We start from the raw sequence: 22,450 nt of genomic DNA, 5'->3' as shown, positions 1-22,450 counted from the left end.
GTTATATCGTTTATATCATCAACACCTATACCTCTTCCTCAAACGCAGACAACAAATTGTTCTCAAATTTCCTAATAGTCTCTTAAAATTGCGCACCTATTTACTAACATGGTCAGAAATATACTAAGATTAACTATATACTAACTGAAAATATACTAATATAGCCAGGGGAATGATTTGAAAACAAGCATTCTTCACTAAAGTAAGAAGAGTATTTAAGGGGCACCTGGCTGGCTCAGTTGGTGTAGCATATAACTCTTAATCTTGGGGTTGTTGAATTCAAGCCCCATGTTGGGTATGGAGCATACTTAAAAAAAATAAATATAGGGGCACCTGGGTGGCTCAGTGGATTAAGCTGCTGCCTTCGGCTGGGGTCATGATCTCAGGGTCCTGGGACAGAGTCCCGCATTGGGCTCTCAGCTCAGCAGGGAGCCTGCTTCCCTCTCTCTTTCTCTGCCTGCCTCTCTGCCTACATGTGATCTCTGTCTGTCAAATAAATAAATAAAATCTTTAAAAAATAATAAATAAATAAATAGAATATTTTAAAAATAAAGTAGGAGTACCTGAGACCCTATAAGATAAATTCTAAATGCAAATAGGGGAGAAGAGTACTGTTCTGCTGTGCAAGTTGAAAAGGAATTTATTTAGTGCATATACAAACTCTCATTTCATAAGCAACATGAACAAATATATGGTCTTTATTTTTTCCTTGTTCGAAGGTTATTCTAAAGGAAATTTCATTAAAACTGGAAAATGCTGTTATTGTTCAAATTCTTTTGAGAAAGAAAAATAATTTATTTTAGGTGCCTATTTTTTGACTCCTAGATACTCTTAGAAGACCATTCTCTGACAAACGACAAATCTCATGTTCAAGTTTGTACCTCCTTCATTGCCATAATACAAGTTACCTTTTTATAGATTTTAGAAATAATTTTCTTAAGAATGTCAGCTGCATAAATTTTTAACTTTAACTACTATATAATTCAAAACTTCCCTTATAATACTCTTCAAGATTATGACATAAAAAATTTTTCCTCTGAAAACTGAAATCAGTTTTCATTTCAATTTTCCCTTCTGTATTTTTTTTCACAAGTCTGAAATACGATTTCTCTTTACACTTCTCAAGAAAATCTGGAAAGCCTTTTCAGAAAGGCTGGTCTTTAAGATCATTCTTCAAGATTTCTACTACCTAGGAAAGGCAGAATGATGAATCCCCCAAAGTTATCTGTGTCCTAATCCTCATAATTTATTAATATGTTACTTTAGGCAGAAAAAGAGACTCTGTAGGAGTGGTTTAATTAAGGATCTTGGGGCACCTGGGTGGCTCAGTGGGTTAAGCCGCTGCCTTCGGCTCAGGTCATGATCTCAGGGTCCTGGGATTGAGCCCCGCATCGGGCTCTCTGTTCAGCAGGGAGCCTGCTTCCCTCTCTCTCTCTCTGCCTGCCTCTCCATCTACTTGTGATTTCTCCCTATCAAATAAATAAATAAAATCTTAAAAAAAAAAAAAAAGGATCTTGAAGGGGGGAGATGATTCTGGATTATCTGGGTTGGACCAATGTAACACAAGGGTCCTCATAAGTGAAAGATGGGGAGGAGAGTAAGAGAGAAGTTCTGACATCAAGGAAGCAGAGACTGGAGTGATGTGATTGTTGAAGAAGGAGAGGGGTCACAAGCCAGGGTATGAGGACAGCTCCTGGAAGCTAGGAAAGGGAAGAAAATTGTTTTTCCCCTAAAAACTCTAAAAGGAATGTAGCCTTGCTGATTTTAGGCTTGTGATCCCTTTCAGACATCTGACCTTCAGAACTGAAAGGTAATCAGTTTGTCTTGTTGTAAGCCACTTAAGTTTGTGGTCACCTGTTATAGTAGCCACAGAAAACTAAGACAGCAACCAGCCCTCCCCAGGGATAGATACTAGGAGGGGTTTTAACTGGTATTTTACATTCTTTTGAGGTAAGAGTCTAATCAAAGGTCACCAGGGTTAGTAAAAAGCCCTGTGCCTCCCTTCTCGTAAGACCCTCCACGAGTCATCAACCAGCCTCTGGCGGAACACCTTCTACACAGAAAACTCATCATCTCTCATAAATAACTGATGGACTTCAGATACCTTTAAATATTAGAAAATTCATTCCTGTACAAATCTGAGGCCAAAACTTGGGCTCCTTACTTGACTCCCAGATCAGTGTTCTTTTCATTCAATTAAATTCAGCCTGAATGAGGTCTTTAGATAACAAGTTTACAATAAAAAATATTTCAAAATAAAGTGCGCAAGATTCCTAGTAGATCCTATAGGAATGACAATATTTACTTTTTAAAGCATCGGTTTTATTGCGGCAAATATAAAAGTATTTTTAAAAACTATGTTGGCTACCCTCAATTTAAATTAAATATTTTAGGGGTGCCTGGGTGGCTCAGTGGGTTAAGCCTCTGCCTTTGGCTCAGGTCATGATCTCAGGGTCCTGGGATCCAGCCGGGCATCGGCTCTCTGCTCAGCAGGAAGCCTGCTTCCTCCTCTCTCTATCTCTATGATCTCTGTCTGTCATATAAATAAATGAAATCTTAAAAAGATTAAATTAAAAAAATAAATAATTTAATTGCATTAGAGAGAGAAGAAATTTAGGGGGAATTTTCACTTGTTCACTCACAAACATTACATGTTACAACCTACATCAAGTGAGTCAAGAATGATACCCCTTTATTTTAAAGAGTTGGTCGAGGGTAGGTGGGCCTACCCTCCCTTGCATTAAGCATTATTTTTGTTAGCATCTTCAACAACCCTAGAACAAATAATACTTCCATTTGCATTATAATTAGTATATATAGTACATAGGCTTAAACAAATTCCACTAGCGACATCTTCCCATTTTATCATATCCTACATATAAATCCTTATTTAACCAGTTAAACCAGAAGGAGTAAGGATTCACATATAACTCAGTCTCAAAATCCAGTTCCTTAATAGCCTTATGATTTTTAACAGATTGTTAAGCTTCTGAGCCTTAGTGTCATTATCTGTAAAATGGGAGTAAAACCTACACAGGCTTATGGTTGCATGAAATAATATGGATCAAAGGGGTAATACCATGTCAATCCCAGGGTAGGTACATAATAAATATGAATTCCTTTCCCCACTGTAAATAATGCAAAATAAGGAAATAAAAAAGTACTGTTAAGAATAGGAGCATTTAGCCATTAAGACAAAAATGTTTGAGAATATAAAATAAAATTTAATGGCAGAGTGTGAGAATTCTCTAAATGCCTACACAATTCAACATTATGCCAACTCGTGGTTAAATGTAACTTTCCAAATGTGCCATCACTTTTTAAACAACTTTCCTCATTTATCAGTAATTTCTAAGTACATACCCAATCAATAACGGACAAGGAATCATAAGCCATCGTGAGTTGAATGTCCCAGAGAGACAAACGTCAAAAACAGAAAAGTTGCCTCTCTTTAAATTGTGTGGATTTAAATATATGTTACTCTATTGGATACGGTATGACGGCCCACCTACCCTCGACCACCTCTTTAAAATCGAGGACGCCTGGGAATAGGATGTCTGGAAAGGGTTTAAGAAATCAGGGAGAAAAAGCAACGGAATTAAACAACTTCCTGAGCCCATCCGTGGCCACGGAAAGTTGCCGCCTCTCTAATCCCGAACTAAAGCTACTGCGGCCACAAACGGCATGGTATCCGCGGATCTCGGCGCGGGCCAGTCGGCGCCTGTCCTAAGAAATTAGACTGGAGTTTTCCCTTTCTGCACTACCCAGAGCTCAGGCGAGAACACGCCAGCACGCGGCGGGGACCCACTCGGGTGACTCCCAGATATCCGGAGACTCCGTTTTCACAGCCCACACCCACCACGTCTTGAGAGCCTCTCTCCCCAAGCTCTTTCCGCGCCCGCCTCGCCCCAAGCTTCGCACATGCGTACACCCAATTAAGAGAGGTTAGAGCGCTCCCCCTCGGTGTGGATCCCCACGCCCATCTGCCACGCAGCCAGTCCTCCTGCCCTTCTTCGGGCCGCCGGCTTCGCTATTCAGTACTACGCATGTGTAAGACGGTACCGCCCGGCAACCCTTTAGCCGGCAGGGGTGGGGCGGCAGGCGGGACCGAGTTTCTTGCGCACGCTCGGGACATGCGCAGTGCAGCGGTTGAGGCGCCAGCTGTCGATTTGGAAGTTCCGGGGAAGCAGCGCATGCGCGAGTGTACGCGTTGCCGGCGAAGAGGGGACCCTGACGACTCGGAAATTTGAATACCACAGTAGCATGGAGTGTGACCTCATGGAGACTGACATCTTGGAGTCGTTGGAAGATCTAGGGTAAGACTGCCAGGGTACGGGTCTCCTAAACCTCACACTGCCGGCCCCCGGGAACACGTCCTCCGCCCCAGTCAGGGACACCTGCCTCTGCACGCCGCACCCGGTGGCTCCTGACTGTCGCCTCCTTACGGCTCTGGGACCCCAATGCCACGTCTACTGTCAGCCCTGCCGGGTCGGGGCCCTCCTAAAGCGACGACCCTAGGCCTGCTGTGTGCTCCCTGCAGCCGAGTTAACCCGCAGCGTTTGTCAGTCTTGCGTGTCATTGTCTGGGCTCTGGGTTCTTGCCACCCCCCTCCCTGAGCTGCTCGTCTTGCTCCCCATCTTCTTGCCCTACCCCCTCACTCTAGAGGTTGCTAAAGTTGATTGTCTTTTTTCCCTGGTTGTCCTCCAAACTTCCTGCTCCTCTCGAGCCCGTATTCCTACCGCACCCCAGTTCTCTCCAAAAAATCTCCTTTGCCCAGTCATCTCTGCATGCACTCGGGCTTCTCTGAGCCTCATGTCTGCCTCTGTTCCGCTAGCCAGCTCTTTTAGGCACCTCACCTGTCACCACCTTCATGGGAACCATTCACTGGCTGTTTCCCTTAACAGTGACACAGTACTTCGTCGAGCCACCATTAGCCCTTACTCTATGAGGCATCTTCAGCCACCAAGTCCCTACATGTTTGCTGTGCATTTCGTCCATTCTGACAATTACCCAACCATAATGTGGTACCTAGAAGCTGGACATAGGGCTTTTTACCTCACTGGGTCCCTGAGATTAGTGTTCTCTTTTAAAACTTGAGAATTTAGGGGCGCCTGGTTGGCTCAGTCCTTAAGCGTCTGCCTTTGGCTCGGGTTGTGATCCCAGGGTCCTGGGATGGAGCCCTACATGGGCTCTCTGCTCAGCAGGAAGCCTACTTTCCTTCTCTCACTCACCCTGCTTGTGTTCCTGTTCTCTCTCTCCCTCTTTGTCAAATAAATAAAACCTTTAAAAAAAAAAAAAAAGGAAAAATGAGAATTTAGAACCTTTTGGTCTAAGTGTGTTTCCAGAAACAAATTGTGTGATTAAATATTTGTCTACAGGTAAATGGTGTCCAAAATATAGAGATAGAAAGATAGATTTAGCTAGCTATATTTATAAAGTAACAAGTCCTTCATCAAAACCCTCCGCAAAAGTTTTTCCATGACATGGAAACCTTTGGGGGAACCTTTCTTTAGGAAGGGACACCATCAGGTTCTCAGAGTCTGCTGATTAAGTCATTTGCTGTCGTGATGGAAGCGTTTGGAAAAAGAAGTGGTAGTGCTTAAATCTTTTTTCTTTTCTTTTTCTTTTTTAAAGATTTTATTTATTTGACAGAGAGAGAGATCACAAGTAGGCAGAGAGAGAGGAGGAAGCAGGCTCCCTGCTGAGCAGAGAGCCCAATGCGGGGCTTGATCCCAGGACCCTGGGATCATGACCTGAGCCGAAGGCAGAGGCTTTAACCCACTGAGCCACCCAGGCACCCCTACATCTTTTTTAAGTGAATTACTATTGTTCTTTTCTTTGGAACTTGCTCTGAATTTTCATGAATATTATAGCCTTTAGGGGACTTATTTCTTTGATTAGAGCATAGGTAAAAGTCACATTTAGCAAAATGGTCTCTTTGGTGGACATCTCAGACTAAATTGCTGGCTCACATACAAATCCATTCAGTAAACGTTTTCTTGAGGAACACCTGCTCTGTGGCAGTGTTGGGCTGATCATATATGGGCACAAAGTGAGGTGGAAGAGAAGTTCACACTGAGAATATACTATGAGGAGCACTGAGGAATATCCTTACTTGGAAAGGCAATGAAGTCCTAAAAGCTTCTTAGAAGAAATGACACTTGGGTTTAGCATTGAAGGAGTAGTAAAATGAGAGAAGGGATCCTTATTTAAATGTAGTCGTACTGCCTGGGTAGATGTTACCTAACAATTGGTGATGGACGCTATTTCTTCCCATCTTCTACCCTTTTAACTATATTTTTTCTTTTCTGGAGTACTAAAGAAGTAACTTTTAGGGGTGATCCCAGGGTCCTGGGATCCAGCCCTGCATGGAGGGGAGCCTACTTCTCCCCACCCCCGCCTGCCTCTCTGCCTACTTGTGATCTCTCTGTCAAATTAATAAAATCTTTAAAAAAAAGATTTTATTTGACAGACAGAAAGATCACAAATAGGCAGAGAGGCAGGCAGAGAGAGAGGAAGGGAAGCAGGACCCCTGCCAAGTGGAGAGCCCGATGTGGGTGGGGCTCGATTCCGGGACCCTGAGATCATGACCTGAGCCGAAGGCAGAGGCTTTAGCCCACTGAGCTGCCCAGGCGCCCCAATAAACAAAATCTTAAAAAAAAAAAAAAAAAAGTTTACTATAGTAATTGTAAATCAAGTAAATATTCAAGATGGGTTATAATGTAAACCGTCAGATTTTCTGAAAACTTTGCTATAAATTTTAAGCCTAACCACTTAGTTTGGTGGTACTCACTCATTAAAATTTAGGCTTAACTAATTGACATTTACTTTTAAAGGATTCACTGAGAAATACTAGAATTTTAAATGTCTATCTTTTGTCTTTAATGTGGCACACGGTAGGAATTCAGTAACTACTTAAAGAATAAACTAACAAATTATAAATATGTAACACAAGGAGAGATTTCTAGGCCTAGTGTCTTTATTACAGTGTCTAATTATATGTAGTTTGAATCTAGATGTCAGACTATATATAATCTCACTTTTTTTTTCTTGATTTTATTTATTGAACAGAATGAGAGAGATGACAAGTAGGCAGAAAGGCAGACAGAGAGAGGGGAGGAAGCAGGCTCCCTACTGAACAGGAAGCCCAATGAGGGGCTTGATCCCAGGACCCTGAGACCATGACCTGAGCTGAAGGCAGAGGCTTAACCCACTGAGCCACCCAGGTGCCCCTATAATCTCATTTTTTATGTAAGATTTTTTCCCATTCCATTCAGTGTATAAATACATAGGTGCATTTTAAAAGAATCAAGTATTGTCATTTCTCTAACATCTCTATACTTTCAAACATCAAATTATCTTAAGTATATTTAATATTTCACCTTCAGTAACTTTTTATCAATATTTCACTTAAAAGTTAAAATAATCTTCTGGAAAATACATATTTTTAAATTAGCCTAAAAATGACAGGATCTCTAGTTCTAGATGTATTCTAGGTGATTCATTATTATTACTGTCTTTTATAAATGTTTGAATATTTAATAATACCTCAGAATTATGCTTGAATCATTTTCAAAGGAATAGGATTCAGATGCACCAGTTCACCTAGACATCAACTTGCCAGCAATTACTAATCTTTTAAATTAATCCAGACATTTCTCTGGTACTAGTATGTCTTAATAGCTTTAACTGTCATTAAATATGGTAAAAGGAAATAAATGATTAACTGGAAAGTTTTTTGCTTTAAAAAAAAGTAACAAAACAAAACTAACCTAATTGATTTCTGGAAAAATTTCTAGAAAAGGTAACTTAAATTTTATTTCTGAAATCGTAAACTATAGTATAATCACTTGTTAATGTTACAGTATGTTACTTGTTACTGGGGTTTTAATATTCAATTCAGTTAAGAAAATCTTTGTATAGCAAGAGCTTTCTGTATAATGTACAGAAGTTGACATAATTTAGTAGTATATATGATTCTTAAATATTTATTTATATTTTGAAGGGTGGAAATGCAGTTATGTAACTTATTTTTCTAATAGATTTTATTAGATTAAAATTTAGATTTTAGATTTAGTTTTCTATACATTTTATTTACATTTTTAAGTTTGCAAAGTGGTTATCCTAACTTGTGAAATGATTGTTTATTCATACAAATAATAATGTATATAGTGTTTGTATAAAATATTAGGTGTGGTTTTTTTTTTTATTCTTCTGAAGTATAATTTTTTACTCACCAGTTACAAGGGTCCGTTGTTGGAAGATGGCGCTCTATCTCAGGCGGTCTCTGCTGGAGCCAGTTCCCCCGAGTTTACCAAACTCTGTGCTTGGCTGGTGTCTGAATTAAGAGTGTTCTGTAAATTAGAGGAAAATGTGCAAGCAACTAACAGTAAGTAAACATTCAGTGTTAGATACAAAATACACAGTAAAATTGGGGTATTGTCAGTTGAACATTTTAGTACTAAACCTGAAGTTTTAAGTTTTTGTGAATTAAAAAGATTTATGAAGAAACCCAATTACTTTCTTCCTCCATTATTTTCAGAGATAAAGGGATTTTGGAAGTTGAGAAAACAGATTATAGTTGGGCAAGTACTAAAACATTGTAGTGGTTGAAAAGACCACATTACTGAGATACAGAAATGGGAGACAAGTATAGCATATATGAACTTTTCATTCTTTGTGAAACATGGCTTGTTAGTTGTTTTTTTTTTTTTAAGATTCTTATTTATTTATTTGACAGAGATCACAAGTGGGCAGAGAGGCAGGCAGAGGGAGAGGGGGAAGTAGGCTCCATGCTGAGCAGAGAGCCCCCCGATGTGGGGCTCGATCCCAGGACCCTGAGATCATGACCTGAGTGGAAGGCAGAGGCTTTAAGCCACTGAGCTACCCAGGCACCCTGGCTTGTTAGTTCTTAAATCAGTGGCTAGAACTGGAAATTGGGATGTTTTTCTTAAATTCCAAAAGTACATATAGCATGTAAAATAAATGCATTATAATCCTGTTATATATGGGGAGAAAGAGAACACTTTCTTAAGAAGTTAGGAATGTAGGGCGCCTGGGTGGCTCAGTGGGTTAAGCCGCTGCCTTCAGCTCAGGTCATGTTCTCAGGATCCTGGGATCGAGTCCCGCATCGGGCTCTCTGCTCAGCAGGAAGCCTGCTTCCCTCTCTCTCTCTGCCTGCCTCTCCATCTACTTGTGAATTCTCTCTGTCAAATAAATAAAAATAAAATCTTAAAAAAAAAAAAAATTTTTAAAAAAAAGAAGTTAGGAATGTACTGTCAGGTCTGTCACAACCAGATGCAGCTCTGTCAGATTTATGAGATAAATCTCATAAGGCATTGAGAGCTGTTTTATATTTGCCAATTTTGTTATTGTATTAGCACTAGTTTGTTGACTCTGCAAAAGAGACAAAAGCTTGGAACCCAACACTTCACCATCTGGTTTCCTCCTACTGTAGGTAAACCTACAATAGGAGACAAAGAAAAATGCTCTCTTGTTAACTTCCCCTCATGGAGAACTATACACATAATCCTCCCCCCACCCCCGCCACTGCTCCCCGCGCAGAATCCCATTTTGAAGAGCTCACTTTCTTGCATATTCAGGATATTTCATGTGCTCATGTTAGTTGCAGCCAGTTCCGATTACTAAGGACACTGTCAGGTAACAGTAATGATAGCAACAGCTTACATTTATTGAACAATATGTTGTAAGCAGTTTGCATTTGTTAAGTCATTTAAAACCTGAAGCAGGTTTTATTACTTTTTTTTTTTTTTTAAAGAACTTACTTATTTATTTGACAGATAAGAGATCACAAGTAGGTAAAGAGGGAGGCAGAGAAAGAGAAGCAGGTAGCAGGTTCCCTGTTGAGCACATAGCCCAATGTGGGACTTGATCTCAGGACCCTGAGATCATGAACTTGAGCTGAAGGCAGAGGCTTAACCCACTGAGCCACCCAGGCACCCTGGTTTTATTACTCTTTTATATGTTAAAAAAGGAAGCACAGCTAGGTTAAACTGTCTGAGGTCACACAACTAGTACGTGATACACACAACTCATTGCCTGAGGTCACACAACTAGTACGTGACAACCGCAGCAGTCAAGTTTGGGAGCCAGTACTCTTTAACGCTGCCGCTTGACCTAACATTTATGAGATTGTAGGGACTTGGGAAAACACCTTCAATAGATGACAACTGTTTGTAACTTGGAACCCCTTTGTTCAAACAAAAACGTAGACGCCAGCATACAAAACAGGTAACGGTGTACCTGTTTAGTTGAAGTTAAGAGGGAGTGCTTACACAACGCTCCTCATCCTCCACAGCTGTTTCTAAAGGAGTTCTGTGGAATTTGAATTCACAGAACAGCTTGCAAAACATTGATAATACAGCCTTCCCATTTTACAGATGAGAAAATGCACCAACGGAACCTGGTTGGCTCAGTCAATTAAATGCCTTTGGCTCAGGTCATGATCCCAGGGTCCTGGGATCAAGTCCTGCATCAGGCTCCCTGCTCAGCAGGGAGTCTGCTTCTCCCTCTCTCCCTCTCCCTCCCGCTCACAGTTGCTCTCTCTACTGTGTGCTCTCTCTTGAAAATAAATAAAATCTTTAAAAAAAAAAAAAAAACAACGAAAAAAGGAAAGAAAATGAACCCAGGTCAAGTTAATTTTTGCCCTTGCGTGATAGAGTACCATCAGAATAGTAAGGGAGAAGGAGCATTGTTTCTTCTTGGTTCACAAAATGAACTCTCTACTTAACATGTTTGGGAATATAGAACTACAAGTCATGTTTGCTAACTTTAATCTCAGTGGGAATATTAGGCACAAATGAAACTGGAGATTAGTACAGTAATCTAACTTTGCGGCTCACAGGGGGAGGAAATCTGAGTATAACAGGACTTGGGGAAGGTCTTATCAAGGAGCCAATGGGCTTTGATTGGGAGGTGGGATTCGATAGGTGAAGGGAAAGTAGAGGGTATATGACCCACAGGGAATAACTTAAATGAAGGAACAGAAGTAGAAATAACACTGTTCTTGGGACAGTGGGGAGACTGACCTGGCACAAATAGAATATGTATGGAGATAAAATGTAACTAGTACATACATGTCATAGGTACTACTACAGCAATGTGCGTGGGAAGCTGAAGCATAGAAGTTATGAAGAAATCTTTGAAGGCAAACAAATTACTAGATTAGATGGGGTAGAAATTAGGAAATAATTAAAGATTCTCAAATAAGGGACTTATGTAATGAAAACTTTTTTTTTTAAGATTTTATTTATTTATTTGACAGACAGAGATCACAAGTAGGCAGAGAGAAAGGAGGAAGCAGGCTCACCACTGAGCAGAGATCCCATTGTGGGGCGTGATCCCAGAACCCTGAGATCATGACCTGAGCTGAAGGCAGAGGCTTTAACCCACTGAGCCACCCAGGCGCCCCTGTAATGAAAACTTCTTAAGAAAATTGGCAGTGGTGTGAGAAAGGATGAATTAGTAAAGTAACTTGTGCTAGAAAAATACTATTAAAACTCTCCATTTGTATATAACTTTTATGCTAATGGGAAAAAGTCATTTTTATTAAAGTTCTTTTAATTCTTAAAAGGCCCAAGTGAAGCTGAAGAATTCCAGCTTGAGGTGAGTGGGCTACTAGGGGAGATGAACTGTCCATATCTATCACTGACATCTGGGGATGTGACCAAGCGCCTTCTTGTTCAGAAGAACTGCCTCCTTTTGCTCAGTAAGTTCATGGCTACTAGAATGTAGCTATTATTTTTATATTCATGTTTTCTTTGACTAATAAACTGACTGTTACACTATTTCATTATGGATTTATTTCAGAATGCTTCTTAAAGAAAACTATTACATTTCTAGCTTAGAAGCTAGTGGAGGGCCTCTGCACTGGTAGCAGCATTGTTTCATAATTTCTACTCTTCTATCATTTAACTTTGCTGGTACTATTGTGCGTCACCTAATATGATGAAAGTTAGCGCCACGGGTTCAAGTGTGTGATCACTAAACCTTAGCAATCTAGACTAGAAACACATTTTAAAATAGACTAGAAAGGTAGTGTGGGAATGATGAAGATTTTTAGTAAAATTAAAGTGTTTTATATTGTGGATATTTCTTTGTGGTTGGGTAATTGTTTGGAGGTTTTGGTTTTGTTTGTAAATATATCAAATTACAGTGTAAAATTTTCTAGAATAGTATTTGAATTGTTCCTGTGCTTACTGATCATTCTGGGAAGTAAATTGTTATGAAAATTCTTTTCTTCCATGTTTTTTATATACTAACTACTATTTCTTTCTTCACCCTGAAAAACAGTAAGTAAACTCATGAATTTTATTGCCCTAAATGAACTCTCCAGCAACTACAACCAATAGTCTTAACTCGGAATTTTTATAGCAGTCTGAGACACATTCAGAATAAGCTTTGTTTAACTGAATATTATAGTTCTTATATGACAAACACAGTACAGAGGATTTTTAAAATACTGTCTTTCCAACTGTCACTGGTTGTGGAAAAATGAGCCAGCTCCCATTTTGAAGGTTCAGTTTTTGAAAAAAAAAAAAAAAGAAAAGAAAAGAAAATGTATTCATTGCCTTTATACCGAGGCATCGAGTTATTCCAGAGTCACTTCACATAATTTCCCCTTTGTTGAATGATTGTGGAGGACGGGAGGTGGATACATAGGTCAGATACTACTTTAAATACTGATATTGCTGCATGTTGTTCTTACACATGCATTCAGTATCCTTCAGATTGTGTGATTTCTGTCACTGGCTCAGCCACAGTGTACTCACTCATTCTTCCTTTGTAACACTGCTTACCAAAACCTAACATTTGGCACTCAGGATATGTTATCTTACATAGGAAGATAAGAACTTCATGGAAAACTTGCTAATGACCGTGAATAACTAATTCTTTCAAGGAGCTCAGAGTTTGGCCTTTTTTAGTGTTCCGACTTATAAAAACCACTTTGAATATAAATCATTATAAAATGCCTTTGACTCCTTCCTGTTACATAAAAAGACTGCCCTGAATATTATTTTGGATTTGGGGTTACAACTTACAGACTTTAATAATTTACCGCCTCAGAAGCTCTTCAGTAATACACAACTATTTGCTTCTCAACTGAATGACTAAAACTAACTAAAGGTTATGCTGCTCTTGGAATTCATGGACACGTACACTATTCACTCCTCCTTTTCTTTGCTTTTGGCTGTTTCCCTTTTATTTTTTTATTTTTTTTTTTTAAAGATTTTATTTATTTATTTGACAGAGAGAGATCACAAGTAGGCAGAGAGGCAGGCAGAGAGAGAGAGAGAGAGAGGAGGAAGCAGGCTCCCTGCTGAGCAGAGAGCCCGATGCGGGACTGGATCCCAGGACCCTGAGATCATGACCTGAGCCAAAGGCAGCGGCTTAACCCACTGAGCCACCCAGGCGCCCCTTGGCTGTTTCCCTTTTAAAATGTTTCCCTCAGTTTGTATTCTCTGTCGTGCTAGTATTTATGTGCTCATTCTCTTCTCTGTATAAATATTTCTCATCTTTCCAAGTTCAGTTGTCACCTTTTGGTGCTATAATTTCACTTATTTCTCCAGCACCCTTTACCTTACTGATTTGAATCTTTTAGTATGTTGTTCCAAGGGGGAAAATAACCAATCTCATTGAATTGTCAGTAAAATAGATTAGTCGTTGAATGGGCGGCTAAAAAACTCTCTTGTTATGGCTATTTACTGCCTCTCTGGTTGTCAGATTATTTCCCTTAGGTTTAAAAAAAAAAAAAAAAGTCAGATAATCTGAGTTCCTAATAGATGAAGAATTACTCATCGCGAATGCGTATATTCTTTATTCCTAACTAGATTGTCAGTAGAGATCATCTGTTTTGTTTGCTTTATATTATATCTCCAGTACCCTTCCTGGTACTTTGAACACATCAGTAACAGATAATGTTTTTTGATGGTAATTGTATTGTATTGGTGAACTGATTTCGTGGATGCCTGAGTTAATGTCCCAAATTTAGAGAACCAGTTTATTAAATCATATGATTTTCTAGAACAAGGGTTGGCAAACTTTTACTTTAAAGGTTGGGACAGTAAATATTTTCAGCTTTGTGAGCCATAGGGTCTTTGTCACAACTGCTTAACTTCCACTATTGTAGCATGTACTAGTCATAGAGATTATGGAAATGAGTGTGGTAATGTTCCAGTAAAATCTTACTTAGAAAAACAGTGGTTATTTTCATGACAGTGGTGTTTTACTTTTTTGATCTTTTAACTCCTACAGTTTGCTGTACGGAACACACTAAGATTTTATCAGAGCCATTTAAGAGTGACCTTTGCAGAAACTTAGCTGTATTTATTGTTCTAGCATTACATCTTAGGTGTAGGAAATGAGATACTCAAGCTGATCATTCTTTTGAACTTTTAATAGGACTTAAGAGCCCAGAAAATATTTTTTCCAAAGCTATCATTCTAATGTTATCAGAAGGTTCTCACTTTGTCACATAATCTGAAGTCCTGAGATCCCATCTTTCATAAAAGATCTTTCTTAAAAATTTAAATGTCCTTGCATAAAAGTTTAAAAGTTAAAGGAGTAAGATTGGATATTTATACCCTCAGTTACCTGAAGCAGATTGCAGCTGTCATTATGCCTGGCTGAAATCAACACATGAAGGGATGATATTGATATCATTGATATTTTCTGTTAAGAAAAGATTAGAAAGTCTTGTTGATACTATTTTTCAGGAGTGGGGGGAGAGTGAGGAAGGTAGGAAGAAAGAGAATACTGAGAAGAGTCTTTTATAGATGAAAGAAAGTTTTCTTTAAACAGAGAGGGTGGCATTAAGCTACTGGAAGCCATGAGAAAGGAGCTTTTGGGGAGTTTCGAGTCTTCCCCGTTTTGTAAGTTAAGTTTTGACCACTTGAAAATATTTTATGCCAGTTCTGAACAGACTGCCTAAGTATTGGAAGGTAAGAGAACAAGAGAGTTGTATCACTGGTGCATGTCAGTGGTGAGAAGTAAATAATAAAAACCGGTTCCAACTGTTGCTGAAGTTGGCTACCTTCCACCTTTTGCAAATTTGTTAACAGATGCCAACCCCTGTTCTGGAGTTCCTAAATAGTGGGTTATAAGAATCTAGATATTTAGATGTGATCTACCTTGATACTTTGGTTTCGAAGAAGAATCACTTATTTATAAATTACCCTTTAAACATATATGGATTAAATACCTGAATTACAGAACCAGTTTATATGTTATGTCATTTGCAGGTAAAAATGGTTTTCTTTTCTTGTTTTTATCCATTCTTGCAGCTTTAAAAGTTACGTATCATTAGGTCTATAGAGTTGTGACTCCAGACTTATGATTATTAACTGTAGCTGTATCTCATTTTGAAATCTTATTTTGTTTACTTCAGCATACCTCATCTCAGAACTAGAAGCTGCCAGAATGCTCTGTGTGAATACTCCTCCAAAAAAAGCTCAAGAAGGAGGCGGTAGTGAGGTCTTTCAAGAGTTGAAAGGCATATGTATTGCTCTAGGAATGTCCAAACCTCCAGCCAATATAACTATGTTCCAATTCTTCAGCGGGATTGAAAAAAAAGTAAGACCTTTAGTACCAGATTGTAGTGTATTAAAGGCATAGTCCTACATTTGTTTGAAATGAAGCAAGTTAATTTCTCTTAATGGGAACCTAATGTGCATATTATTCATTGTACTAAATGAGTTTTGGGTTTTAAATCCTCAATACCTTAAAGAGAAATTAGTATTTTACTATTTTTTTTAACTTGTTAGCATGTTTCTTTTTCAAACAGGAAAATTTACACTTTGATTTATAAGCTGAAATAAACTAGGTATAATGTAAAAAGAATGAAGACTTAAGTCCTTTTTAAAATCTTATCATTGAACTTTGACGCAATTTTTAAGTTCTCGATCATTAAATGTTACCACCCTCCTTTCATTGACTGGACAGAAAGTGATGTAAATGTTGTTGGTTTTTAATCCAGTCATTTGAATCTTATGTTTCAATTGGCAAACTAGGTTTACTGACTACTAACATAATCTAGTATGTGAAAATAAGTCAGAATTATTTTTATGGCACACATTAATAGTTAAGAGGTTTTTTAAATATAATTGACTAGGACTAAGCAACTTTAATAAATTAATGACTATAAGAATGATATTTATTATAGCAGAGTTACTCTCTGTATGCATATCTGCTGGACTCCAAGAATTGGTACATTTGCATTGTGGGGTAGGTGGACACCATGATGCACAAATTTGGCTGAACTCTACAGGGGAGCAGCACTGTATCCATAGTCCATATTTTTCTGTGTGTTCATTCATCCATTCAACAAATAACACATTGAGTGCCTACTGTTGTCAGGCACTGTTCTAGGTACAGTGAAAGAATCATGCTTCCTTAGGCACGTGAGGAGTGGGACAAGTGACTGTCTTTATCGTGTGGGTCCTGTACATTTCAAAACATCCTCCACCTTTGCCTCTGTCAGGAATCTTCTTTTGATGGCAAGATATGATGGGAATTGGGAAGATGAGGAGGATATGTTGTAACTTTAGATTTGTTTATTCATTCATTTATGTGTTTGTGTCAGTTAAAGGAGACATTAGCAAAAGTTCCACCTAACCATGTGGGAAAGCCTTTATTGAAGAAGCCAATGGGACCAGCCCACTGGGTGAGTAGCAGTCATCTTGAGTACTCTTGGTGAAGAACCACTTACCTATCTCATGATGTTGACACAGTTTGTGCTGTTGAGGTTATGTTTTCCAATATGTAGTTTCCTAGGTAGACATTCTTAGACTCCATTTTGGTGAATCTGAAGACTTAATTCAGAATAATTTTATTTGTGGAAGGTTAGAAATACTTACGTCATAATTTGTAAATATTTCACATAGCTGGTCCAAATAAATTGAAGTTCAGTATGTTTTTAATTGCCAAATGGGTTGCCTTCAAGCCAAAAACATCATTGGGCTCAACTTCACACAGCAAATTATGGGAAGGCTAAATAAGAATTCATACTTAATCTTTATTATGTTTTGAGGCATTATTTAGCCTATTATTTAATGAACTTATAATAACTTTTAGTAGTATATTAAGTAATTTGTTTTGTGTTAAGTGCTGGGGAATCAGTTATGAATAAAAGAGACACGGTCTCTGCCTTTTTGGAACAGTGTGTCAGGCACATTTAAATTCTAACTGGTCTTTCAAATTTCCTTTTTAGGAAAAGATAGAAGCAATTAACCAAGCCATAGCCAATGAATATGAAGTTCGGAGAAAGCTGCTAATAAAACGTTTGGATGTCACTGTCCAGTCTTTTGGCTGGTCTGACAGAGCTAAGGTACATATTAAATATTTTATTTATTTATTTATTTACTTATATTTGAGAGAGAGTTCACAAGCTGGGGGGGAGGGGCAAAAGGAGAGGGTGAAGCCGACTCCCTCTGAACGGGGAGCCTGATGATTTACTGCTCCATCCCCGGTACCCTCAGTTCATGACTTGAACCAAAGGCTTCTGCTTAGCCCACTGAGCCACCCAGGCACCCCATAGTAAATATTTTAAGAGCAGAATATTTATAGACATGAGACTTAAACATTTATAGCACAGGTTAGGTATAGTGAAGACTAAAGAGAAATGCATAAGAGACACACAGGAAATTTTCTTCAGTGAGTTGTTGAGTAGAAATTCTTTCAGCCTTCCAGGAATAATGAAAACATTATTTTTCAGCTTTTTAATATTTTTTAACAAAATGTTATCTTTTAGACCCTACTGGGAGGACTTACTTGTAAGAGAAACAGAGAGTATTTGAAAATCACTAAAAGACTAAATACCACTAAAATAATTTTTTTTTTCACTAAAACAATTTTTATGTTACTCATTTACTATACTTAAAGCTAACAGTTTCATTTGCTAATTATAATTAGAAATACTGGATTTAGCAAGACCAGACATTACTAAATATTTATAGAGAATTGGAGAATCTAGTAAGACTTCAGTTTTACTTCAGACTAAATGAGATAATCCAGGTAAAGATCTTGGTCATCCAACGGGTATTTATTAAGTATCTACTGTATGATCGGTGAGCAGAAAGTAATTGGTACAAATGACTTCACATCCTTAGGACCCTGAAATGGAATTAATCCTTGAACTTACGGGGAGGTTGGTCCATTTGTGTATTATATGTTCTCTTAATAGTGCATTCATGTTTGAAAATAGATTTTATTTTTTATCAATGTTTTATTTTTAATAGATTTTATTTTTTAGTTGACTCCAAAAACAATTTTTATGTAGTCTTTTTGTTTTTTAAGATTTTATTGTTTTTAAGAGGGAGAGAGAGCTTGAGAGGGGAGGTCATAGGGAGAAGCAGACTCCCTGCAGAGCTGGGAGCCCCATGTGGGACTCGAACCCGGGACTCCGGAGACATGACCTGAGCCAAAGACAGTCACCCAACCACCTGATCCTGAGCCACCCAAGTGCCCTATGTAGTTCTCCTAAATAATGTTACTTTCGCCTAAAATCTTTAAACCTTGGCACAGCCCTGTTTGGCTGTGAAATTGTTGGAAGGTATTTGTTGGAAAAGGGCGTCCGAGATCAGTCTTAACTCCCCTCATTTTGCAACTAAAAAACAAAACAAAACAAAACAAAAAAAAAAAACAACTGGAGACCAGTAAATGGGAGGCTTTGTCTGAGATCTCACAGCTAGTCAGTAGCAAATTGTTCTCTCCTATGGCCGTTGTGTAGGAAACAGCTGTCCTTTCCTATGTTATCTTTGATAGAAACAATCATTCAAAAACAAGAGACTGCACCCCTTAGCTAAAAAACTGTCTACTTGATAATGTGCAGCGAGTGAGACAGTAATACTGTGGTTCTTAACAGCTGTGTCTTACGGTATTTCTTGACTAGGTAGGAACACTGGTGAGTATAACTTTTATCCTCCCATCTTAAGCCTATTAACTATTATTATCAGACATTTTGGAAGTCTTTAGCTTATTTAATATCAATGTTTCTGGGGCACCTGGATGGCTCCATTGATGAAGCGTTTGCCTTCAGCTTGGGTCGTGATCCCGGGGTCCTGGGATTGAGCCCAACACTGGGCTCCCTGCTCAGTGGGGAGTCTGCTTCTCTCCTCTCTCTCTCCCTCTGTAAGAATGCCCTCTCTCTTGGGCGCCTGGGTGGCTCAATTGGTTAAGCAACTGCCTTCAGTTCAGGTCATGATCCTGGAGTCCTGGGATCCAGTCCCACATCAGGCTGCCTGCTCAGCAGGGAGTCTGCTTCTCTCACTGACCTCTCTCCTCTCATTCTCTCTCTCTCTCAAATAAAATCTTTAAAAAAGAAAAAGAATGTAGAATGTCCCCCCTCTCTCTAGCTCTCATTCTCTCTTAAACTAAAAAACAAAAAAAAAAGTGTTGTCATTTTAAAACTTGACTTTTGTCTTTGAACACTTTGTTTCAACAGAGTCAGACAGAAAAATTAGCAAAGGTTTATCAGCCAAAACGTTCAGTTTTGTCTCCTAAAAGTACTATTTCTGTTGCCCACCTTTTGGCTGCAAGACAAGACTTGTCGAAGATTTTAAGGACAAGCAGTGGTTCTATAAGAGAAAAAACTGCCTGTGCCATCAATAAGGTGATTGAAGTACCTTTAATTTTCTTTCAGATACATTCATTTCTATTTATAAAATACAGTAGTTTAAAATAGCTTTCTTATCCCATAGGTGTTGATGGGCAGGGTGCCTGACAGAGGAGGTAGACCCAATGAAATTGAACCTCCACCTCCAGAGATGCCACCGTGGCAGAAAAGGCAAGATGGGCCCCAGCAGCAAGCAGGAGGCCGAGGAGGAGGGAGAGGTGGTTATGAACATTCCTCATACGGAGGACGAGGAGGTCATGAACAAGGAGGAGGGAGAGGTGGACGTGGTGGCTACGACCATGGTAGCCGAGGGGGAGGAAGAGGAAATAAGCATCAAGGAGGCTGGACAGATGGAGGGAGTGGAGGAGGAGGTGGCTACCAAGATGGTGGTTATCGAGATTCGGGTTTCCAGCCAGGTGGCTATCATGGTGGTGGCCACAGTGGTAGCTATCAAGGCGGCGGTTATGGTGGCTTCCAAACATCAACATATACAGGAAGTGGATACCAGGGTGGTGGATATCAGCAGGACAATAGATACCAAGATGGTGGGCACCATAATGATCGAGGCAGTGGTCGTGGAGGGAGAGGGGGTCGCGGAGGCCGAGGTGGACGTGGAGGCCAGGGAGGAGGTTGGGGGGGGAGGGGGAGCCAGAATTATCACCAAGGGGGACAATTTGAACAGCACTTCCAGCATGGAGGTTATCAGTATAATCATTCTGGATTTGGACAAGGAAGACATTATACTAGTTGAGGCTACAAAACCTTACACTTTTGCTAGAGCTCAAGTAATAGAAACTTAGTTTCAGAATCCTGAGTCCAGCATCAATTTGAATTAATGTGAGACCACAGGTGGCAGGCAGATTCCTGCTTGGGATAAGTATTTGTAGGTCTTCATTTGGTTCAGTTGGGTTTGTTTGTGGGTTTGTTGTTTTTGTTTTTTTTTTAAAGGACTTACATAATGAAGTTTGTTTGAGAAACACGTACAACATCTCCTTTATATAAGAATTTTTTAAAAGGTAATTAAAATTGCCTTTAACCGACCAGTAGACTAATTCCACAGTCAGAACATGCATACTTTTTCGGGAAGAAATTACTTGAATAAGTAGTTTTCAAAAAGCAGTTTTTTGGAAATGAGGATTCTCCTAGATTTTTTTAGATTTTCAACTAGGAAACCTTCCTCATATTAACAGTCCATTTGTATGTGTTTTCCTGAAAGGATTCTAACACCTATTTTCCAAGCACAGTTCTGCCCTGATTGGCTTTTTATTCAGAGAGGTTATGCCACATTTGCTTCATGATAGACTCTTAAGTCAGTTCCTATTAAATGAGCTCTTCTGCAGATAGCACATTCAGTAGCCTTATCCTTTTGATGGAATACTGTACCATATGCTCAATTCTGAAAACCTTGAACATGGCCAAAATCCGTAAAGATTATAAAAACAAAAACTAAGTTGTGAACCTATAGTACATGTAGGCATTTATATAGTATAGCAATTCAGACTGACCTGCATCCATTCAAAACAAGTTCCTCCTTAAACCTTATTTTTACTTGAAATCTGTTAGAAGAAACAGCGAACTGAAATTTGTTTTATGCACGAGTTAATACCACTGGCTCAGCAAACGCAAGTTAGTTTGCCTTGGGCAGGAGACTTTTTTTGTAATGGAAGAAATGCACTACCAAGTAAGAGGACAGATTTTTGCTTAGTGCAGGAGGCCCTTTATTATTGCTGCAGAAAACAAAAGCCTGGCTGAGTTGATGTTTTACATTCTCCTTTACTGAAATCGACATGAAGCTTCTTGCTGGGTTTTTGTATACATAAACATTGTCAAGCTGTGAAAGAAAATGGCTGGAGGTGTGCTTTGTGTGAAAGGTGAGCAATAAAGTATCTGTATGTTCTCTCTCTGGTTTGAGTTTTATTTTAGCTACTTCTAAAAACTGAATTCATGTTTCAAGCTTGTTTCAAGCTTATGAGCCAAGGCATCTGTCCCCCCCACCAAATTCTTGAGTGTTTCTTTAAAACAATTTGTAATGAAAAATAACCCTTACCCTACAACAATAAATAAATTGAAAAATCCCCATTTCTAAATTTTCCTTTTACCATAACATTATAGCTACAAAACATCACTACTCGTTCCTGGCCACTGGGTGTAGCTGTTGTTACACAATGTATTAGGCAAAGCTAAATTAATGACCCTAATCTTTCAGCATGTTTTTGGTTTTGTTTCTCCCTTTTTCCTAAGAATGAGGGACATTTCTCTTAAAAGGAAGTGAATTAAAAATATATTTGTAAAAACCGAAATAGTATTTCCTTTTCCTACTAATTTAGGCCTTTTAGAGTAAAGAATCCAGTCATGTCTTACATTAGAATAGCAATATTCTATTTGCTATTGAGATAAGCACATTCTTTTGGTACCTAAAAACCACTTTGAAAGGCTGCCTCGATCATTTTGTTAATTTTACATGTATATTAGATTTTTTTGGCTAGCTTTCACCATTCTAAAATGTTCAAACTTGAAGAAAATTTAAAATACTTTTTCTTATCATTAAAGATTTTAAGGTCTGTCTTGAAAGTTGTATTAATCTCCATGCTGTTAAATATGTTTAGTATGTATAGGAGTTTCCTATAAGAGATAAAATTGTCAAGATTTCATATCTTAGAATGTATTCACATTTACCTTAGCTTTTGCTTTAATCTGTTTTGTAACCAAAGGCTCCACATTATAGCTAATGAATATGTTTCATTCTTTTGACAAATATAATTGATTTATTTTCATGGTTAATAGATTGCTTTTCAAATTTGCACATATAAGCAAGCAAAT

The 22,450-nt window shown here is 38.7% G+C and overlaps 1 protein-coding gene across 1 annotated transcript; it reads left to right on the top strand.

Annotated features, from left to right (window-relative positions):
* The first annotated feature begins 4,152 nt into the window (after positions 1 to 4,152).
* On the top strand, positions 4,153 to 21,531 carry FAM98A (family with sequence similarity 98 member A). Its single transcript, XM_044261763.1, has 8 exons — positions 4,153 to 4,316; positions 8,241 to 8,389; positions 11,594 to 11,728; positions 15,407 to 15,591; positions 16,601 to 16,681; positions 17,228 to 17,344; positions 19,460 to 19,627; positions 19,716 to 21,531. The coding sequence occupies exons 1-8, from the start codon at positions 4,264 to 4,266 to the stop codon at positions 20,379 to 20,381; spliced, it is 1,554 nt and encodes a 517-aa protein (XP_044117698.1). The 5' UTR covers positions 4,153 to 4,263; the 3' UTR covers positions 20,382 to 21,531.
* The last annotated feature ends 919 nt before the right edge of the window (positions 21,532 to 22,450 follow it).

This window comes from Neovison vison, chromosome 8, assembly GCF_020171115.1.
Source record: "Neovison vison isolate M4711 chromosome 8, ASM_NN_V1, whole genome shotgun sequence".
NCBI lineage: Eukaryota > Metazoa > Chordata > Mammalia > Carnivora > Mustelidae > Neogale > Neogale vison.
Note: the sequence above shows the minus strand (reverse complement) of the source record. Positions and strands in the feature narration are given on the sequence as shown.